At 41.5% G+C, this 21,616-nt stretch overlaps 1 protein-coding gene across 1 annotated transcript in view; it reads left to right on the forward strand.

The window, feature by feature from the left end:
* The first annotated feature begins 352 nt into the window (after positions 1-352).
* Positions 353-21,616, forward strand: part of crhr1 (corticotropin releasing hormone receptor 1) — a 136,334-nt gene continuing 115,070 nt past the window's right edge. Inside the window, exon 1 of the mRNA XM_082184077.1 lies at positions 353-1,187. Within this exon, the coding sequence (XP_082040203.1) occupies positions 1,164-1,187 (24 nt within the window). The 5' untranslated portion in view covers positions 353-1,163. The remainder of the gene's footprint in view (positions 1,188-21,616) is intronic.

A 21,616-nucleotide genomic window follows, 5' to 3' on the forward strand; every position in this document is an offset into this window, starting at 1 on the left:
TATCCTACACTATTTGAAATATATTTGAATGAAGGACAAATAGGCTAGCCAATCTGTTAGCGACGCAAACTTTTTTTCGTTTCTTTTCTTTTTTCTTTTTAATTGGCGGTATATCGATTTTTCAACGTTTTGTGTCCATTCAGCATAACTTTCTGATGGAAAATAAAAGGATATAGCCTACTCACGAATGCATATGTTTTCGTGTAGGGTGTTCCAAATAATGTGCCCGCGCTGTTCCCTTCAGAGTACTCACTTCAAGTGCTCTCCCCCTTCGGAGTGAGCATGGTATAGTGATGCTCACGTTCGAAAGGAATTCACTCATTATGAAGCCTGTTCAGCCCTGAGTCTGCTGCTGAGCGCACGCGAGAGAGTGGACCGGTTAGGATGAAGACGCATAGTACGCGTGGGAACTGCATGGATTAGTTTGCACCGGCGAACTCTGCTCGCGCTCAGCAAGACTTATTATAATATTGTCGTCACATATTGCTCGCATTTAGCCACAAGAGCGCAAAATCTAAAACGTCTATTCCTTTTATCCGCGCGCAGTAGGCTACGCCTCCTTGCTGTCATGTAGGGCTTCATGTGAACGCATTACTGTTGACCGATGGGACACAAACAGAGGGTCACTCAGTGTGAGGAGGCAACGTGAAGAGGGTCCGCCGTGTTTACAAGGATCGAATAATTTTGGAAAAGAGAGCAAATTGTGGCAGTACTCTTGGGAAAGTTCAATTCCAGCCGCAGGGGAGCAGGTCGAAACGCTTATCATATCTAACAGGGAACACTGACTGAGTGTTGCGCGTGACTGGTATCGCGTCTGAACAGACCATTTACACCTGCCTCCGAGGACCTTAAAAACTCAAACTCGACATTAGATTGTTTACCGTGGATTAAGTATCAATCGGAACCCCGAAAAAGAAGGATATATCGACTTTAATTATAATAACTAATCTGCAACTGGGTGAAAATGAGGCAGCGATTCAAATGCGCGCAGAATTCACCAGTTTATTTCCAGTTGTAAGTGCTTCACTTAACATCCTTGGAGTGCATATCTATTGTTTTTGAAACAGAGGTCTGTCACCCCGGAGCGGAGCATCCGGACAGCTGCATCTGGAGCAAAGGAGCGCTGTGCTGTTTGAAGGTTTCTGCAGACAAACACTGGAGCAATGAGTCGCATCCTCCACACACAGGTACGATATTACCCCGTGAAAGCGTATAGAAGCTTAACTTAAATTGTTAGTCATTTTGACAGAGAAAAGAATGTAAAAAGGCTAAACTCTGAAAATGCTGGGTTGTTTCAAACCATGTTTGGGTCAGATATGAACAAACCCAACCGTTGGTAAAAATAAATTTTAAACTCAACGGTTGGGTTTGTCCATAGCCTATGTGAAACAAGTTAGCATTTTTTTAAATGTAAAACATTTTAATTGGTTAAATGTAAGTTCATATACGCTGCAACATTTTTTTTTTTTTAGAAGAAAATAGCCTACATGAAATTGTATTGTAAATGCAAAAAAAAATTAATGTTTGTTTTTTGTTTTTTGTTTTTTTATAAGGATAACGTGTATTACCTCATAATTTTCTAAAAATGGCAATACGTATATGGTAAAATATTGTTAAAATAATGTTATTGGAAAAGAGGGATTCCTAGAACCCCCTACACAAACAATCACGTTTGTTTAGGTGTCATTTAGAAAGTTAGATGCTTCTTATTAGTGTTGATATGTGAATTATAGATTATATTGTTTCATTTTGCATTTTATGTTGCTTTGTTCATATTAGGGGCATTGTGTGTATTAACCTGATGATGTCAGTTTGGTACTTGTGACACTACACAGGCTATTTTTTATGCATTGTGTTGCTTTCCATTGTCAGTGTTGGTGTCAGTAACTGTATAGTAAAACATATTGTCATGGCTCAAGTATACCAGGATATTTACATAATATTTACGTAATTTACATATATAGTTATAAAAAAATGCCATCACATTTTTTACTGCAAACTTCTGGAAACCAGAGCTGCCAGTTTTGTCCCCCCATAAGTATAATTGTATTTTTTTTTTTTTTTTTTTTTTTGTGCACATTTTAACCATTTACATTTTTCAAAACTAGCTGCATTGATTTTTCTCACCAAAAGCTTACTTAGTTCAGCTATTGTAATTGCTTTCTTAAAATTATGTTGCTTGTCATAGGATTTATTTGTTCTCATTTGTGTTCTGTTTTGTTTTGTTTAAATGTCTAAGTTGAATGGCACTTAAAGTGTGTCATTAAGCTATCATTTGACACTGAGATTTTAAACGAAACTGTGGAGGTAATTAATGACTATCCTTCGACGGGGGAGATCATTGCCAATGTGACTCAGCAGTGTGTGGGTGCTATTGAATTCTGTAGACAGTAAATACAAGCAGGGACAGGACACAATCCCCTGCCAGTCCTCAGCTGAGCCGCAAGACATTTGAAAAGAATGTCAATTCTAGCTTATAATAGAAGCTTGGCACTGCATCACAAGCATATCATAGATTTTAAATTATATAAAATTACATCACTGAAAGGTAAAGAAAAAAGAAGCTTTATTTTTAGCCCTAAAAAAAGATGCAGCAAGTTTATCAGTCTCCGCTCTGGACTGTGGCCCAGTTTGGCACCATTACGGAGTAATGTGCTGAAACTCTGACAGTCAAAACATACAGTACAAGCTTTCAGCTACCATTAATATGTGTTTTATCACTTTCAGCGCTGTGGACTGCTTGAGCTGCGGAGAGTATTTTGCTCTGAAAATGATTTGAGTGACGATTGATCGAATGTGTGTTGTGAAATACTTACTGAGTGAAGACATGGCCCTGTGATTTTCGCTGTGCAGCTTTTGCCAATGTTATGAAATGTCCCAAGAGGCTAGCAGGGGTGCAAAAAAGCAATTAGGATTCGATACAACTGCTAATCGACTTTCGAGATTTAACTCTTTTTCTTTGCTCAGTTCATCAGTGTGGTTGCTGTGATCTTTCAAATAATGCTATACCCATGAACGTTTCATAGCATTTAAAGGCTGAATAACCTTTTTTGCGTGCAGCTAGAGAGGTTGGAAAGTCAGATCTGAGGCGACTGACTTGTTGTGCTGATGATTATAATAACATTGAGACCAGAAGAAAACGGAGCCATCTGTGAGAGAGAAAAGCTTATGAATGTGTAATCTTGCCCTCTCAGATACCAATGACATCGTTATCATTTCGTTCTCCTCCCTCGATGTATCTCTTTTGATAGCATATTTCCATCACAATGCTGCTGCTATTTGTTATGCCTTGTTACACCTGATGGGAGCTCAGAACACATCCTTTTCTACTCATCTGTGAGTTTAGATCCCAGGTGGAAACGAGAGCATTTGAGGTCATTTGCCCCAGAAGACGTGTTTGTTTGTGTGTTTATATCACTCCACAGGGAGAATAATTTCACCTGTACACACAACTCCTTCAGCCAGGTTATGCACAGGGAGCTTTTGTTAAATTACAGTCAACACAGTTAAATACGCACAGCTCTAATTAACTCATCACAGAAATGTAAGGAGCGGAAAAGCTTCTCGCTCTCCACAGACCCAACAGCTTCGAGCTAAAGATTTTAGCGTGCAGGGGACTTATCAGTTTCTCCTCAAGATGTCAGAATTTGAGCTTTTTGTTGTGGTCTGGCTTGCTTATTTGCTGTCTTGATTTGTTGTAGCTGTGGTGGCTTCTCTTCATAATGGATCTGAATAGTGTCTGTTTTAAAGAAGAGTCTTTCTTCTTTAAAACACACTATTCAGATCCATTGTGTAGGGAAGCCACCAAGCCACAAGCTTTATCATACATGATTGCTGTCTTTTGAGATAGATTAAGTCTGCACCGATGGAACAGCCTTTTTGAGGGTAGAGTTGAGGTTTAGGGGCTTTGAGGTTTCAAGCGCTTCCAAAGGCATTCAGCACTCACTCTGTCTTAGCAACAACAGATACTGCCCATTATTTTTTTAGCTTTAACATCCCAGAGGTCAATATCGTGTCTATGATTTACATGGCTCATGCACCGCAGTGTATTTGCGTGACTAATCTAACATGCACTGAGTATAAAAACAGATGATGATTCCCAGAGCATATTTTCTGTGAGACCTAGAATTTAACTTCTCGTTGGGCCACATTGTTCTTTTTGTCGATAGTCTCACTGTCTATTAACCAGTCCAGGCGATGTTGCAGGCAATGCAAATGGTGGCTTATTCAGTGCTGAAACCCTACTAGGTATTTTGTAGCAGTGCTGTATCTCTTTTGGGAGCTCTTTTAGTGATTGCTCCTCTGCTGCATCTCCTGGAAATGTTAAGCTGTTTGGGAGTTCCTTTTTTGAACGTATCCTTTCAAATCCCCTCTGCAATTCTCAGAATCCGAAAACGAGCTTGCTGCCGAGAATTGCAGGATCTCAAGCCTTCAAGATCGTTGCCAATAAAGCAGCAGTTGGTAACTTCTGTAAAAATGTATTTTTTACATATTTGTTAAAACTGTCATTATGTCCTGACAGTAGAATATGAGACAGATAATCTGTGAAAAAATCAAGCTCCCAGGCTCCTCCCAGTGGTCCTATTGCCATTTGCAGAAATACACCGCTCCCGGTAAGAAACAACCAATCAGAGCCAGGAGGAGTGTCTTAGCAGTGTCAATCATGCTTGTGTACGCGCTGATCACCCCCCTCTCTCGCACAGCGCCTACAGTCGTTCAAAATCAAGATAGCCGGTGTGCCGCGCAGCTGTGCTAATGGCGGACAAACAACCAAAACTGCCAATTTCTCGAGTGGCACCAGCTCATGCAACAAAGACAGGTAAACGGAAAAAGACCGATGACGATAAACAAGCCCGTCGGAGCCCATTGACTCAGTGTCAAAACTCTGGCCGCATAGCATACAGATAAAAAGTCACGCACTGTGCAAAGCAACAATAGAAACCTGCTAATTCACTGGCTTGTCATGTTGCTGAAATAATGTACTAGCAAACCTTATTTAGCATTACACATCGCTAGAATAATTACTTAGATACTGTAACGTTACCATTATTATCTTGCTAGCTATTTATAACTTATAGAAAGAGTGCAACGTTATGAAGTTACATTACATGTATTGCAAAATACGTAATGATTTGAGGACCAAGTTTGTAGTCAAAGTATGGGCAGGCCATAGTCAATGTAAAGCATATTGTTGATGTTTCGTCCCTACCAGTGAATGTGCGATAACTGTTTATCCGCCGTCATCAGTGTCCCTGCATGTTTACTAGCCTGCGCGTTCATGGCAGGCTCCGCTGTGGAGGGAGGGCTGTAGCGCAGCTGAGAGCGAGGGGGAATGACCTGTAAGCTGTGCTTGTTCAAATTTGCAGGCTAAGTCAACGTTTTCTAAAAGCTCGCTACTGCAGCTTTAAACTTTACCAATGCTAGCTTGATAGTGAGTACTAAAATACATCTTATTTGTTTATATTCATAATGATAAAGTTAGATTTTTTTATTACTTGTGATTCTGACATGATGTCACTGCATGCACTGCGCTCCTCTCCGCTCGTCTCAGGTAGAAATAATGCGTCTTCCAGCTCAGCGGTCGGAGTCGCGCGTTCATGTGTTTTGGGGGCGTGGCTTTGGAAGGAGCCCAGAAGGGAGGGGATGGAGTGAATGGAAATAATGAGCTGTCTTTAAAACAGTCGTGAGAGGTCTACAGACACTCGATTTTTATACTTTCTTTTTCAGAGTACTTACATTTTAATTATGTATTGATATATAAATAAAGTTTAAACAAATTTGGAAAAGAAGTTTTTTAGACAATTCCTACCTACCCAACCTTTAAGGGATAGTTTTGATCTTATGCTCTTCTGTCATTCAGAATTGAACAGTTCCTATCATTTTGGTCTTGAATTGGTTGTTTAAATATTTCTTGATTCTCTGTGTTGGGTGTCTTGGGTGAGATTTGGAGCAAGTATGAAATTAATGTTATGAAAACAGAGATTAGAAGCAATTGTTCATAGCTTTCACCAGTGCAAACTGCATTAATGGTATTTTTCTCATTACCAGAATAGGCCATAGTTTAAATCAGTAATTCCCAACCAAATCATACTGTGTATTTAAACAGTTTCATGGGGGTACTTGTAAAGATTTTGATTCTGCTGCTTTTAAATCTATAAAACAGAAGAAAAAAGTATTAATACATGCATACATATACACACACACTGGTGTTCATGAGATTAGTAAGGTGTTTTAACTGTTTTTGAAATGTCTGTTGTGCTTAACTGCAGTATTTCCATATAAAATACACAAAACAGTTGGTGAAAAACAATACTTATATTGTATGAAAAAATATTATAAAATGCTTTGTGTTTTATAGAAGCTTTGTGTTTAATTGTTTAAATAGTTTATTGGGAGAGCAATGACTTCATTTTAGCTCTTTTCACCCAAAAAAGACATAACAGATTTAAAGTTGAGCGCTGACATATCAACATCACTTAAAGACCTGCTTTTATCACCCCCAGACTGTCGTAGTCAATTTTAAAAGCCTATAGGGTTATCATAAATCAGTTAAATTATGATTGTGCTTTAAAGTAATTTAGAAAGTTTTGAAAGCTTCTGGACATTTTAAAAGCTGGACAGCTTGTACAAAATGTATTTGTTCTTTAAACTCACTTTATTAGTCATGGAGCGTCGGTCTGTCTGAAGTAGCTATAGCTGGCAAAGGAAAAAGCGAGAATGTCTAAAGAGTGCCAAGGCTTGTGCAAATGCAGAAATATGTGATTGTGAACATACTCCGATGTTTACAGAGATGGGCTTTTGATGAAGGAATAGGAAGCACACTTTTGTTAAAGGCTGAATTGAAAAGGCTGAGGGTGCAGTAAAAGTTTTTGGATATGTCACTTAAATGTCTGTTTAACCAGATGTCACCAAATGTCATTTTAACCCTGTGGTTAAAATCAAGTTTTTAATGTTACGCTTTAAGATAAACCATGTACAAATTCGTAAGTCAGCACCATTGCTGAGTATTTTCTCCTTAAAACTGCAGTGAACCAAAGACAGTCTCAAAATCGTGGTTTGAAATCGCTGGTGTTTCTGACATCACAAACTACCTTGTAACCAATTGGGTCATCGTTTGATCGTCAGTGGATCTCTGAGCTGGTGTAAGTGAGTGGAGGTGGGGCTAATTTGCATATTCATAGACCCGCATATACTAAATGAGGCAAGGGTGTAGAGTTACATTCAAGCTATTTTAAGGCATGAGTAAATTTTTTCAAGGAAAAAAAAAACATTTAAATATGTAATTTTGGTGATCAAAGATGAGTTTTAAGGGATGCAATTATTGACTACGGGGGACTCTAAAGCAATTACGGAGTATGTTTAAATCTAAGATGAAGCTGGCAACCTAGGAGTCCTTAAAAACAATAGACCAGAAACCATCAGAAATGCATTAGATCACAAGTACATTAAATGTAGCATTATTTCCTTACTATATCCTTACTTAAAGTGAAATACAGTACTGTGCAAAATGACAAATTGCATATTTCATTATGCTCTAATTGTTCAGTTATTTTTACCTGTCCCATTGTGACTAAAAAAGAGATGACGTTTCAGACTTTACCAAACTTCTTGAGTGACAATCTTGGATGCAGAAATATTTTGGAGAAATGTTGGACATTTTAAAATTAAATATTAGCTGATGCATGAAGGTGATCATTCCAAAATATGATAAGGTTATTATTGCCAAGTCTGGAGGATTTCATAACTTGAACGTATTGTTCCATCCTTGATTTCCCATTAGTAATCATGAAACACTTAATTGAATTAGGTTTAGCCATTGAAAGCAAAAATGGCACAAGCGGAAAATGACTGTTTATCATATTATCATATCTGAACTTGGTTTTAGTGACATGTTTAAAATTAGAATGGGGGTTTTCTGCCACACATGCCACCTCATTTTTGATGGGCATAACTTTATGTGTGGTTATGCAACACGTTGTTTTGTGCAACAGAGTATAGGATTCTCTCACAGCTTGAGAAAGAAATATATTCTGTTCGCTGAGTCAGTAATCACTATGCTTACTTTGTCCTAGATCTTCGTCCTTTTTAAATTAAATGAGTGTATTAACTCAATTAGCCTGTCAGTGGCTCTTTACAAGCAGCTGGTACCTGGCAGCTCTTGCATAAGAAGAGACAAAACCTCATTCATCCCTTTCCAATCGATTTTCCTTTTCCAATCCGGCATTTTTCACAACTTGCGTCCCACTTAAAACGGAACACATTTACATCAGAGGAACTTGCAACGGGTTCCCAAAAGGCATGTCTTCTTTCATATTTGTTGATCGCAATGCTGCACCATTAGGAAAGGGACGGATGTTCTTGTTCGCTTCTTTTTTTTTGTTGTTTTTTTGGGGGGGAAATGTATTCTCACAGTAGATTATGTAAATGAGAAAAAGCTGTTGTTTTGAGAAGACTAAATTAGATATCTGTTGAAAGCATATTTTGCTTTTGCATTCTTTTGTTCTTCCTATTCTGTGAATATAATTTCTATTTGAAGAGATCTAAATATGATCTTTTTAACTGTGTCAAATCCAAGATGAAAAAGTACAATATTAGCAAAGACTTTCATCAAATGTTTCTTCCTCTTCCCCTGTGTTTATCGCTGCATCTATTTCCTCACATTCAATTTTCAATTTCATTTTTCAGTTTTATTGGTAAGAATAAAGCTAATGGCACATAACAACGCACATCGGTTTAGCAACGATGAAATAAAATGAGAATGTTAACAGTTATGCTATCAATCAATTTTAAATGGTTATTATTCATAATTATTTATTAGATTATAGAAAAATGCATTTGTCAAATGAATTACATGATATATGGATTAATTGACTATTTATTGCATATATCTGTCACGGGTGGTTGCAGGAAGTCAGAACAAGATGAAGGTATCTTTCCAACACAAAGGTTTAATGATCAAAACACAGGACAGCAGAACAGGCAGCAACACACATTATTTACAATGGTGACTGGACAGAGAATGGATGTTAGGGACCAGCTTAAATAGCAAACACAATTGAGGATGATTAATGAAACACAGCTGAGCCAAATGAACTCATGATGGTGACCATGGTAACAAAGGAGTGGTGGGAAAACGCCTCGGTTACGACTGTAACCTCGGTTCCCTGAAGAGGGAACGAGCGTTGCGTCGAAACTGACGCTATGGGGAACGCTTTGCGTGATGACGTCTTGAAGCACATGTAAAATCAGTCCAATGGTGTGGCGGAACGTCAGAGGCGGGTGACGTCACGTACCAGGAAGCTATAAAAGCCGGCCCGAAACAGAAAACGAAAGCTTCGTAAAGTCTGAAGTCGCGCTGACAGGCATGAAGGAGATATGGCAAGGCGACGCAACGCTCGTTCCCTCTTCAGGGAACCGAGGTTACAGTCGTAACCGAGGCGTTCCCTTTCAAGGGAACTCGCGTTGCGTCGAAACTGACGCTATGGGGAACGTCTATACCAACGCCTCCATAGCTACAAATGTCTGTCCTGTGTGTAATCAAGTGAGCAGCACTAAGAAGACAAAACATGAGACCCTGGAGCAGAGTCTAAATCCAGAGAGTAGAACCTGACGAAGGTGTGCGGTGAGGACCAGCCTGCCGCATCACAAACGTCCTGTAAAGACACTCCTGATATAAGGGCCTTAGAGGCCGCCATACTCCTAGTAGAGTGCGACCGGACAGCCAAAGGAGAAGGCTGTCCCGCCGCCTCATAAGCAAGTGAGATAGCCTCAACCACCCACTTGCTCATTCTTTGCTTAGACACCGGACCTCCCTTGTTAGGAGACCCAAAGCACACAAATAATTGATCACTTTTACGCCACAGGGCAGCTCTGTGGACATAAGCGTCTAACGCCCGAACTGGGCAAAGCAAATTATTAGCCTCCTGGTCCGCATTTTGAAAAGGAGGAGGACAGAAGGCCTGCAGAACAATAGGTCTAGCCACATTAGTGGGGACCTTGGGGATATAGCCCGGTCTAGGGTGAAGAAACGCTTTGACCATACCCGGAGCAAACTCCAAGCATGACGGAGCAACCGACAATGCCTGGAGATCCCCTATTCTCTTCAGAGAAGAGATGGCGAGAAGAAACAGAGCTTTCAGAGTTAGAAACTTCTCAGGAACCTCCTCAATGACCTCAAGGGGGCCAGGGAAAGGCCTTGCAGCGCAACGGACAAATCCCATGGTGGCACCCTAGAGCGAACTGCAGGCCTCAGCCTCCAAGTGCCACGAAGGAAACGAGATACCAAAGGGTCTTTCCCCACAGACATTCCACCCAAAGGAATGTGGTAAGCACCTATGGCCGCCACATAAACCTTTAAGGTGGACGGGGTCAGACCTGCAGTGAACCGGTCCTGCAGGAACTCCAGAACTGTACCAATTGGGCAGTTGACTGGATCCAACCGACGGTCACTACACCAAGAAGTGAATACTCTCCACTTCAGGGCATAAAGTTTCCTCGTGGAGGGAGCTCTGGACTGTAGAATGGTCTCAACAACCTCAGTTGAGAGACCTGACTCTATGAGCTGGGCCCCCTCAGAGGCCAAGCCCACAGGTTCCACAGTTCTGGGCGGGGGTGAAATATTGAGCCCCCTGCTTGGGACAGAAGGTCCCTCCTGACAGGAAGCTCCAGAGGATGCCCGTCGAGGAGGGACACAAGATCGGGAAACCATACTCTGCGTGACCTTGATTGTGCGAAATGGGTTGCCCCTCGGGGAAAACCCTCTGGTCCTGAGCCACCACTGCAGGGGCCTCATGTGCAGTAGTCCAAAAGGTATCACGTTGGAAGCTGCTGCCATGAGACCCAGCAGTCTCTGGAACTGTTTGACAGTGAGTAGCTGGCCTAGCTTTACACTTTTCACAGCTGCAAGGATGGAATATACATGTGGCGGTGACAGGCGCGCCTGCATCGACACTGAATCCCAAACCACACCTAAAAAAGTGGTCCTCTGAAGTGGAGAAAGCACACTCTTCTTGGCGTTCAGCCGTAACCCCAGCTCTTTCATGTGGGCGAGAACAACATCTCGATGTTGAACCGCCAACTGATGCGACTGAGCTAAAATCAACCAATCGTCGATGTAGTTCATGATGCGAATACCCTGGAGGCGCAGAGGTGCCAGAGCTGCATCCACGCATTTGGTGAAAGTGCGGGGTGATAAAGCCAGGCCGAATGGAAGAACTCGATATTGGTATGCTTTGCCCCTGAAAGCAAACCTCAGGAACTTCCAATGACACGGACGGATGGAAATATGGAAATATGCGTCCTTGAGATCTATCGTGACAAACCAGTCCTCGGACCTGATCTGTGGCACGATTTGTCTCAAAGTTAACATTTTGAACTTGAGCTGCATGACTGACTCGTTCAGAACTCGAAGATCTAAAATGGGACGCAATCCCCCGTCCTTTTTTGGAACTATGAAGTACCGGCTGTAAAACCCGGTTTCCCTGTTGGAGGGAGGTACATATTCTATGGCCCCTTTCTCTAACAGAGTGTTTACTTCCTGTTCCATAACCAGAACCTGCTCGGGGCCCACCACTGTGGGCAGGACCCCCATAAACCGAGGTGGGCGTTTCTTGAATTGTATCTGATACCCTTTTTCCACGGTCTGCAGGACCCAACGAGAAACATTTGACAGTAGCTTCCACGCTGTCAAAGATTCTACTAGAGGTACCAGCCTCTCGAGACTGGTTTCTGGATTTTGTTGCTGTTGATTAGTCGGTTCGTCGCCCTGTAACGGCGCACCGGCAGGGAACGACCGAACAGACTGCTCTAGCACCCTCCTCAGAGGGGGCGGGCATCCCGAGGCCACTACGTTTCCGGGTGGACCTTGAGATATGTGCTCGCCGGAGACCGCTGCGCCCTGTAACACCGGAGGCGGCAGGGTTGGCAGAACGGTCCCCTGAGGGCACCGAAGAGAGACGGGCACCGTGAAAAGAGGTGTTAACCGCTCTGCTTCGGGGGGAACTACCCTCATTTGTCCTGAGCCCTCGGACGTCAGGACTTTTTCCCAGCAGCCTTCTTGGCGGTAATAACGGTCCGCAGATCCGTTTTACCCCTCGAAGGCTGCTGGGTTTGAGAGCGCCCTCCGTGTCCCCGAGATTTTTGTGGGGGAGCACGGGAGGACACACTCTGTTTTTGAGTGGCACGATGTTCAGCGCTCTTTTTAGAGGAGTGAGGCTGCTCCCGCTCAGCAGCCTCAATGAACGAACGGCGGAGGAGAAGCTTTTGCAGTGCAGCTGCCTGTTTAGAAGCTTCTTGAGATTTAGCTACAGCACTGTTAACTGCATCACCAAAAAGACCAACAGTGGAGACCGGAGCATCTAAGAGAACGTGTTTCTCTTTATCTTTAATATCGCTCAGATTGAGCCACAGATGCCTCTCAGTGGCCACCAGGGCTGCCATAGACCGCCCGATTGATTTAGCGGTCTCCTTGGTGGCCCTGAGAGACAGATCTGTGGCTCTGCGTAGTTCGGCCACCGTGTCAGGACCAATTCCCCCGCCCTCCTCTAAATCTCCCAATAATTCTGCTTGATAAGCTTGCATAAGGGACATCGTATGCAGACACGCTGCAGCTTGACCAGTGGCTGCATACGATTTATGAACCAGTGCTGATGTGAATTTAACTGGCTTAGAGGGAAGTGAAGGAGCCTTCAAGGAAGATACCGATGCTGGAGATAGATAGCTCGCAAGCGTCTCCTCCACCTTCGGCATCTCCCCATAACCATATTCTTTATATTTATAAATGGAAGAATAGTGAGATGTTTGTGGTGTGTACACTCTGTAAGACACTGGTTTTCCCCACGATCTCCACACCTCGGTGTGGAGATCGTGGGAAAAACGGAAGGCTCCTGCGCTGAGGCTGTGTACGAGATGGCAGGAAGCGTTCGTCGAGCTTACTTTTCGAACGAACGTCCTGCCTATCCTCTGGCCACTCAATAGATCATTTCTGAACTGCTCTCGTGACAACATCGAGCAATTCCTCAAAAGCGTGAGACTGAGGTGGCGAATCCTCAGACTCAGCTTCAATACTAACAACGTCCAACTCCTCAGAGCTGGACAATTGCAGTATTGGTGCCTCCATCGGGGGGGAAGAAACCGCAGCGCGTGCTTCCACACCCCGATGAGAGGCACTGGATCTATCAGAAAGAGGCTGAGATAAGGCAGAGCCCGTCTCAACATCCACTGATAGATCCATTTGTGAACCCCAGGTCTGAGATCGACGCCGTGCCTCGGCAGCGGCGGGACCCAAGCCCTGGGGAACGTGATCGGGATTGAACCGAGCCAAGCGGGATCGGAGCGTACGCAATGGAAGCGCCTCGCAATGCACACAGTCATCACCCTCGAGTGCTGACTGGGCATGCTCCTCACCCAAACAAACAACACAAAGAGTGTGAGTATCACCTCCCGTTAAATAACGCGGGCAGGGATGGACACACACTCTAAACTGCTGCTTGCTCGCCATACTGAATATATATATATATAATATAGACAGACAACACCAAATAACAAGGACAGATTCAACACAGAGCGCAACTGAAGACTCAGAAAGCTTTCGTTTTCTGTTTCGGGCCGGCTTTTATAGCTTCCTGGTACGTGACGTCACCCGCCTCTGACGTTCCGCCACACCATTGGACTGATTTTACATGTGCTTCAAGACGTCATCACGCAAAGCGTTCCCCATAGCGTCAGTTTCGACGCAACGCGAGTTCCCTTGAAAGATACCCTTGAAAGGGAACTGAACAAAGGAAAACATGTGATTAATGAAAACAAACTGAAGTCCATGAAAACTAAACACACTGAACATACTGTGACAGAACGCCCCCTCCCGGTAGGCGTGACCTCGCGCCGTAACAGAATAAGTGAGGGAGGGATGGAGGAGGCTTTGGAAGTGGCCGAGGCGATGCCGCAGGCAAGGAGCCAGGAGATGGCGAAAGGGTAGGCATGCCGGCAGATGAAGCTGGAGGAGGTTCAGGCGGAGGATGGCTGACTGGGAGGAGACAGAACTAAAGGGTCCAGAGTGGTGCAGACGGTGGTGATGGCATGGTGGTGAGTGGACGACAATCCCCTGGTGGTGAAGGTGGAAGCAGTCTGATGGCACAGACCCAGAGCTCCCCAGTGCAGACAGCCCACGGTGGAGTCAAGGGAGGGAGGAGCCAAGGTGGTGTAGTGGCTGACGACAGCTGGGGGATGACCGAGGGAGACGAGGCTGATGGATCCCCAGGCGCAGACTGAGGGTTGAGGGAGCTGAGCGACATCACTGGTGCAGGAGACCCAGGCTATGTCGCAGTGATGGCCGCTGTAGGTGGATCCAGAGTACCCGAGGGCTGGGGCGGCGACAGTGTGAGCGAGGACAGAGGCGATGCCGACAGGAAGGAGGAACCTGCTGCAGCTGAAGGGGTGGAGGGCTGGAGTGCAGTGGATGGCCCAAAAGTCTGTGGTGGAAGTGGTGAGACGACTGACCAAGGGGGAGCCGGTGGAACGAGGGAATCCGGAGGAGCCGGATCTGAGTCCCGCGGTCGATGCTGGTGAAAAGGGCTCTGGATCGGGGCGCAACACTCTCACCTCACGACAGCTTCCCTCCAACTCAGTCCGGTGGTGTCTGGAAGGTTGATGGTGTTGTGGAAGTTCACCCCAATCCAGAACAGGTTCTTTAGGGTCTCGTCATCTAGGGAGCTGGTGACGGCCAAACAAACAAAATCTTTGAAAAAAGAAAAGAAATTTTGGCTCTCCTGAGCCAGGATGATAAACTTTGCCCGTTCGTCCATATTGGGCGGGTTCGATTATCTGTCACGGGTGGGTGCAGGAAGACAGAACAAGATGAAGGTATCTTTTCAACTAGTGATGTTACATATGGCAGAAAGCTTCAAAATGTGTATCGAGTACACAGCGCAATTTCTCATGAAGCTCTGTGCCGGAGCGCGTATTGTTTTCAGAGAAACACGTGATCAACGAAAAAACGAAGCCTCACTTTCTTTCCAGTCATGTGAATGCTTCACTTTGCGTGTCGGAATGTTTGAACCCAGACCACTACCCTACAGGTTTTTGGAAGTTTAAGTCCATTTGCTAATTGTTTTTTTATAAATAAGCCTATAGCCTATGTTACATGCTCATATATTCTGCCATATAAACAGCATATAAACCATAAAATAATAGACCACCATTTACTTGCATCGATCAACTCTTTTGGTATTTTTATAATTAGTATTAATATAATTGTTACATTTGATTTATTGACTCACTTTAATATGTGAATTATATTATCAGAAAACTGAACATTTAGAGTTGTCAGGCTTTTATTTGTGCTTAATAGATAAAACAACGGCGCTGCGCACTCGGGTTTATGCTGCTATAAATTTGACCTGCCACAAGATGGCACTGTTTTCGACACTCATGATGCTTCGAATCTTTTCCCGGAACAATCAAGGGAAAGCCTCAGTGCTTCATGAGGCTTAATTTGCCCATCCCTATTTTCAACACAAAGGTTTAATGATGATCAAACCACAGGACAGCAGAACAGGCAGCAACACACACTATTTACAACAGTGATTGGACAGAGAATGGATGTGAGGGACCAACTTATACAGCAAACACAAATGAGGATGATTAATGAAACACCATGTAACAAAGAAGTGAAAACTGATCAAAGGAAAACATGTGACTAATGAAAACAAACTGAAAGTCCATGAAAACTAAACACACTGAACATACTGTGACAATATCAGTATTTGCTGAGATTATTGTGTCAGGAGCGTTAAGCTCTCAGAGTTACAACAAAAAAAAGTAAATATATTGTACAGCACTCTGTGTTGTGATTTATTTAATTAGCTAATTTTAGCATGTTATTTTTGTTACAATTAATTGCACTAAATTAACATGCTAAATTGAGCCTTAATTAAAAGTAAAGCAAGCAATAATTCCTCATAATAGAGAATAATCTTTACAGTCAGAAAGCGAGACAATCAGATAAGACTGAGATGCATAGAAGCAGGCAAAGACTAAGTGTGGCGACTATTTAAGGCTTTGTCTAATAGATAGGAGTATTTTAGGCATTAACTTTCTACATTTCTGTCTCTTTTGTTTCTTCATTTTGAACAAGCAGAATAGTACAATTTCATAGAGGTTTTACACAGCCTTTTAAAATAGATTTTATGCTGATAGTGCACTACATCTATGCATGGTTGACACTGACACAAACAGAAATATACTTTACAAATATGGACTAGTGTTTATAGAATTCATAAGCGACCTTCTAAACCATGATAACATATCTGTTATCATAATATTTACAGGAAGTTTCAGACCCTTCATCCGATCATTTGAAGTTCAGAATTGAGCAGATAAAAATATAAAAATGGTTTGGGTCCAAAAATGGTCCAAAAGAACACTAGTAACAAGTGCAGACTCTTTATTGAGTCTTTAGTTTATTCCATAACTTTCCTTTGTTTTAAACTTTTCAAAATCCTTAAACCTTGTGTTTGTTTGCAGGTTTAAAGTGGATTTTGAATCCCAGATTTTCAATGTGGTCTTTTGGGCCCTATTATGTGTCCCAATGGAATATAGTCAATGACAACATCCTCTCTTCCAAGCATACTTGAGCAGTGTGTTTATTTGTGTGAGCATGTTTCCTATATTTAAAAAACGCTTGCGTGTTAGTAACAGTCATATTCACACGCATTCACACAGATTTTGCACATTGTGTTGGGGAAATAGAAAACACCCATATTTATGCCTGCACAAATTGACAAATGTAACCCACGTACTGTATGTACAGCCCGTTCTCATCCCAAGGCGTCATATATTGACGCTTTTGACATTTCGTCTACATCGAACGCACATGGCACCCTTTAGCGTCAATATGAGACGCAGATAGAAATGGGCCAGAAGGCGCCTCCTAGCGGTCTAACCCTATCCCTACACTACACCTAAACCTACCCATAACCGAACAAAGCTCTGTGCGTCTCATATTGACGCTAAAGGGTGCCATGTGCGTTCGATGTAGACGAAATGTCAAAAGCGTCAGTATTATGACGCCCAAGGATGAGAATGCGTTGGTATGTACTACCTCTCTCTCACTCTATCATGGGATTATTGAATGAAGTCTGCAGGCAGGTGGAGGGGCACTGCATCCAAGCATCTTTCATTAATTACCCAGCTATGCTTGTGTGGAACGCTGGCATAAAAGATATTGACTCCTTGCGCTAACACTGCAGCCTGTGTCATCTCCATTTATCACAATTAACACCCCCACAACAAGTAGAGCCAAGCAGTGCAGCCTCAAGGTCAGGGGTACAGTACACAACGTTATCTTATTATATTATCTTAGCTTATCTTCTTTTGTTTAGTTTATTATTTTATTTAATTTTTATTTTTAAATATTATTATTATTATTATTATTAAAGTTATATTTTGGGGCTTTTTGCCTTTATTTAGATGGTTGGACAGAGAGGAATTTGTGTTTTTTTTTTTATTTAATTTAATATTTTTTTTTTTCATTTCTGGCATCACATTTTTATATTATAGTGGCCAGATTTATTTTAAACAGATCAAAATATCAAGTACTAGAACTTTAGAGAAAAAAAAAGCATGAACATTTTAAATTATATATATCTAAAAGCCGCTTTCACTGTAAAAAAAAATTACATCCCCAAGTCAAAAATTTCAAGTGACCGATAACATCTAAATTTTTCAATTAGTCTGACGTATTATTTCTCATTGAGCCAATGTTAACAGACTATTGCAACAAGAATTTCACTTGGGCCAATTGAAAAATGTTGATGTTATCGGTCACTTGAAATTTTTGATTTGGGAGGGTTAGAAATTTTTTACAGTGTTTCCGTCGGGCCAAACCATTCTCCGTTCTATTCCGTGCCAGCCAGAACGGACATGGTTTCATTTTCCACTGGGGGGCTGATAACAACAGTGGTTGCCAACACAATGGTTTACTGATGATATGAGATGTAAATAGCGAACTGCGTAATGGAGGATGATAAGATATTTCATCTTGTATTATTAATTTGTATTTACATCACTCAAATAGCGCGGTTTGCCAGCTACAGAGAAACTGATACCCAGGCAACGGACAACTGACCAATTCTACCAGCACGGTTCGGCACAGTTAGCAAACTGTGCTGAGAATTCCGGGAACAAGAATGGTTTGTAATTGTGCCATGCCATACCAGGCTCAAGTGGAAACCGTTCCTAGAACCGTTTGGCCCAACAGTGGAAAAAAACGGCTTACGTTATATTTGTAAGCTTTAAGCAGTACATTAGCATATACTGTATATAGCTTTAAAGCTCATAAAAATAGACTAAATTATGATTTCATGGGACATTTAAGAGTTTTGTTTGCTTGGCTGCTTGCTTTGTTTGCTTTAGCTGGCTGCATAAAGCGGCATCTTCAAAGCTGAGCAGAAGCCTTTGCTAACTAACTTTGAGGCATTGGGTTAGACTAGGGTTAAGTTTAGTATTTGCTTGGGTTTATTTTAAAACAGGGTCAAGGTCAGGTTAGAAACTAGATTAGGCATATGCCAGCCATTTAAAAAAAACTTGTTCTAGTGAGTTATACGACAAGGAGAAATATATAATGTATAATATCTTGAGTTGTTCTCATACCATGTCATTGTGCTGTTTCAGAACTGAAGTTAGAAGTCTCTGATTTGAGTCTAGTTTTGGGCAAAATCAAGCATGATTTGCCTAATGGAAGCTTGCTAAGTTGATGTGAAAGGCATTTCTGTAACTCTTAGTTGCTTGTCTTGCTCAGACCAGCTGTCATGTTAGAGAAGTTCACAAATGATTTTACGCTACGGTCACGATTAGTCTCCAACTTGTGTCTGTAGACATCCATGCACACATACACAAATATGAACTATGACACACTTCGTACACTCTGTCCAAATGCCACACATGGTTACTCATTCATCTGCGTCCCACTTGAGCGCGAAGCATCCCAAGTCTGCAAGCACACACACAGATAGTTACGTCACATGTCTGTCCATGTACTCTAGCAGAGATTCACAGTACACACACACACTAACACACAAACTTGCATAGCACCCATGTCCTATGAAAGGACTGCCTCCTGAGTAAACATACGCACACACAGGACTCAGATTATTATGGGATAAAGAAGCAATAGGGTAATGGAGGGCAGCCTGTGTAAATACTATTATAGTCATAAACAGGCTCCTTCACACAGACAGAGAACAGCAGACACATCTTAAACAAACAGACTGGACACAAGCAAATGCAGGAATAAAACACACTTTCCATGAATATGGTACATGTGGTTTGCCCATGGCTTACTTAAGGGAAGACACCCCAGGTGAATAGAAAAAAATTATAATTAACTAATAGATATCAGCATGAAACTTCTCCAGTTGATTACTGACATTAAGACAAATATATTTTGTATTACAAGTTTTTAGAATATCTATGTGTAAATATGCAAATTAGGTAATATCTCATTAAAAATGCACTAATTTGCATATATTTCCAGAAGAGAAATCTGAACATTGGATAAAGCCAGATTCAAAATTCTTGTTTCATTTTGTTGACATATTAAAGTCAAAGGTTTTTAAAGAGGCGATTTTGGATATCTCCTTTTATCACTCCATTTATCAGAAAAAACTGTCAACAGCCATAAAAATCCAATTTTGCCCCGTTTTTAGGTATAAAATGTTGTATAAATCAAAATCTGAATGATATATGAACAAACCCCTCTGTAAAAACCTTAAGAATATAGATAGGAATACAACTGGAAAATTTGGTTTATGTAAGTGCCGCTGAAGTGGAGATTTCTGGCTCAGAGTATGAGAACAAACCCATTTTGAGAAAACGGCCTTTAAAGGGCACCTATTATGCAAAATTCACTTTTACATGGTGTTTGAACATAAATGTGTGTTGGCAGTGTGTGAGCAAAACCACCCTAGAATGATAAAAATCCACCCAGTGGTTTTTTTACAATCTCAATAAATCATAAGCACTGTCTCAGAATGAGCTGGTCTAAGATTCTATGCAATGTGACGTCACTTTGCACAGGCCCCTCCCACGACTGTTGATTGACACTGCAGTTTGAGCATAGACCCGCCCTGAGTGAGCCACACACAGTCCGCCATTGTTTTGATGCTTGAGCAGCTGTAGACAAGAATGTCTCCTAGCGATTGAGGTGTTTTGTTGTTGGATGTATGAATGAACATAGCAGTCTTCATTTACTCTCGTTGTTACTCGAGGATGGATCTGTACCAACTGTTCGTGATCAAGCTAACAGTCTCCAGAGCGACAGGACTAACGTTACTGATCACGGCAGAAATGAAAGTGAGAGCGAGCACTTTATGACAGCTCATCGAATAGTTTTACGGATATACAGTGTACCAGTTTATTAAGCACAGACTGAAAAGGTGTGTATATATTTGTTTACTGTTAGTTGTAACGAGTGTTTTGTGTACTTCACTGTGTATGTTCCATGCTAATGAAAGGGAGAGAGAGAGTTTTGGATGAGACTTAAATGCTCACATCTTATACTGTGTTTATTTAGCTGCCCTTACAGTGATTTTCTGGAGTAAAACTAAGGCTTCATTTTTTGTGTCATGTACAATAAACTTAATTGAACTCATCAGTATATTTTGGTCATCATTCGGACGAGGTCTGCTACAGCAGGCTTGTATTAATAGTGGATAAAAGCAGATGACAAATAAGTTATAACCACAATTAAGCTAAACTATACATTTTCTATCTCCATACAGTATATATTCTCTGGCTCTGTGGGCATTATTGTCCGACTCCGAGTCGAAATGAACACCGCTACTGAGAGTTTCTGTTTTGATATTATCAGATGAGATTGTCCTGGCTCTTAGCGGGAGCTCGTGAGGCTCCGCCCCCTGTGCTGTGCAGCAGCAGTTCATTTGCATTTAAAGGGATACACACTAAAACGGCGCGTTTTTCTGAGCCCCCAAAAATGACAATTTAAACATGCTGTAAAAAAATATCTGTTGGGTATTTTGAGCTAAAACTTCACAAACATACTCTGGGGACATAAGAGACTTATTTTACATCTTGTGAAAAGGGTCATAATAGGTGCCCTTTAAAGATTTGTATTGTAAAAAATCATACTTTTTAGTGGAAATAACTATTTACAGAAAAAATATCTTATCAAATAATAATAATAATAATTCATTAGGTATAAGCTTATCATTAATTATAAACCAAAATTTGGTCCCAGATTAGTTAGATCCTACTAAGTGGCAGCTTTATTTTGGCTAAATTTGCTATTTTATTTATTAAAATAAAATAAATATATATATTTATTTTTTAAATTATAAAATTATTTATTTAACTTTATAAAGAAAAAATAACTTGTAAAACTTATAAAATAAAATGATATCTAATTTTGATTATTAGAGGATTAGTATATTTAAAGGCACAGTGTGTAAGTTTTGCTGCTAAACAAATAAACAACAAATTCTCTTGACGGCGTGAATGAGTGTAGAATAATGTGAGATGTCGTCTTCACCTCCACAGCCGATGGAAAGCAAACCGATCAGACTCAGGCAGAAATCGTGTTCATGGATGAGCTAATGTATAG

The sequence above is a fragment of the Leuciscus leuciscus genome, assembly GCF_965113295.1.
Source record: "Leuciscus leuciscus genome assembly, chromosome: 1".
NCBI lineage: Eukaryota > Metazoa > Chordata > Actinopteri > Cypriniformes > Leuciscidae > Leuciscus > Leuciscus leuciscus.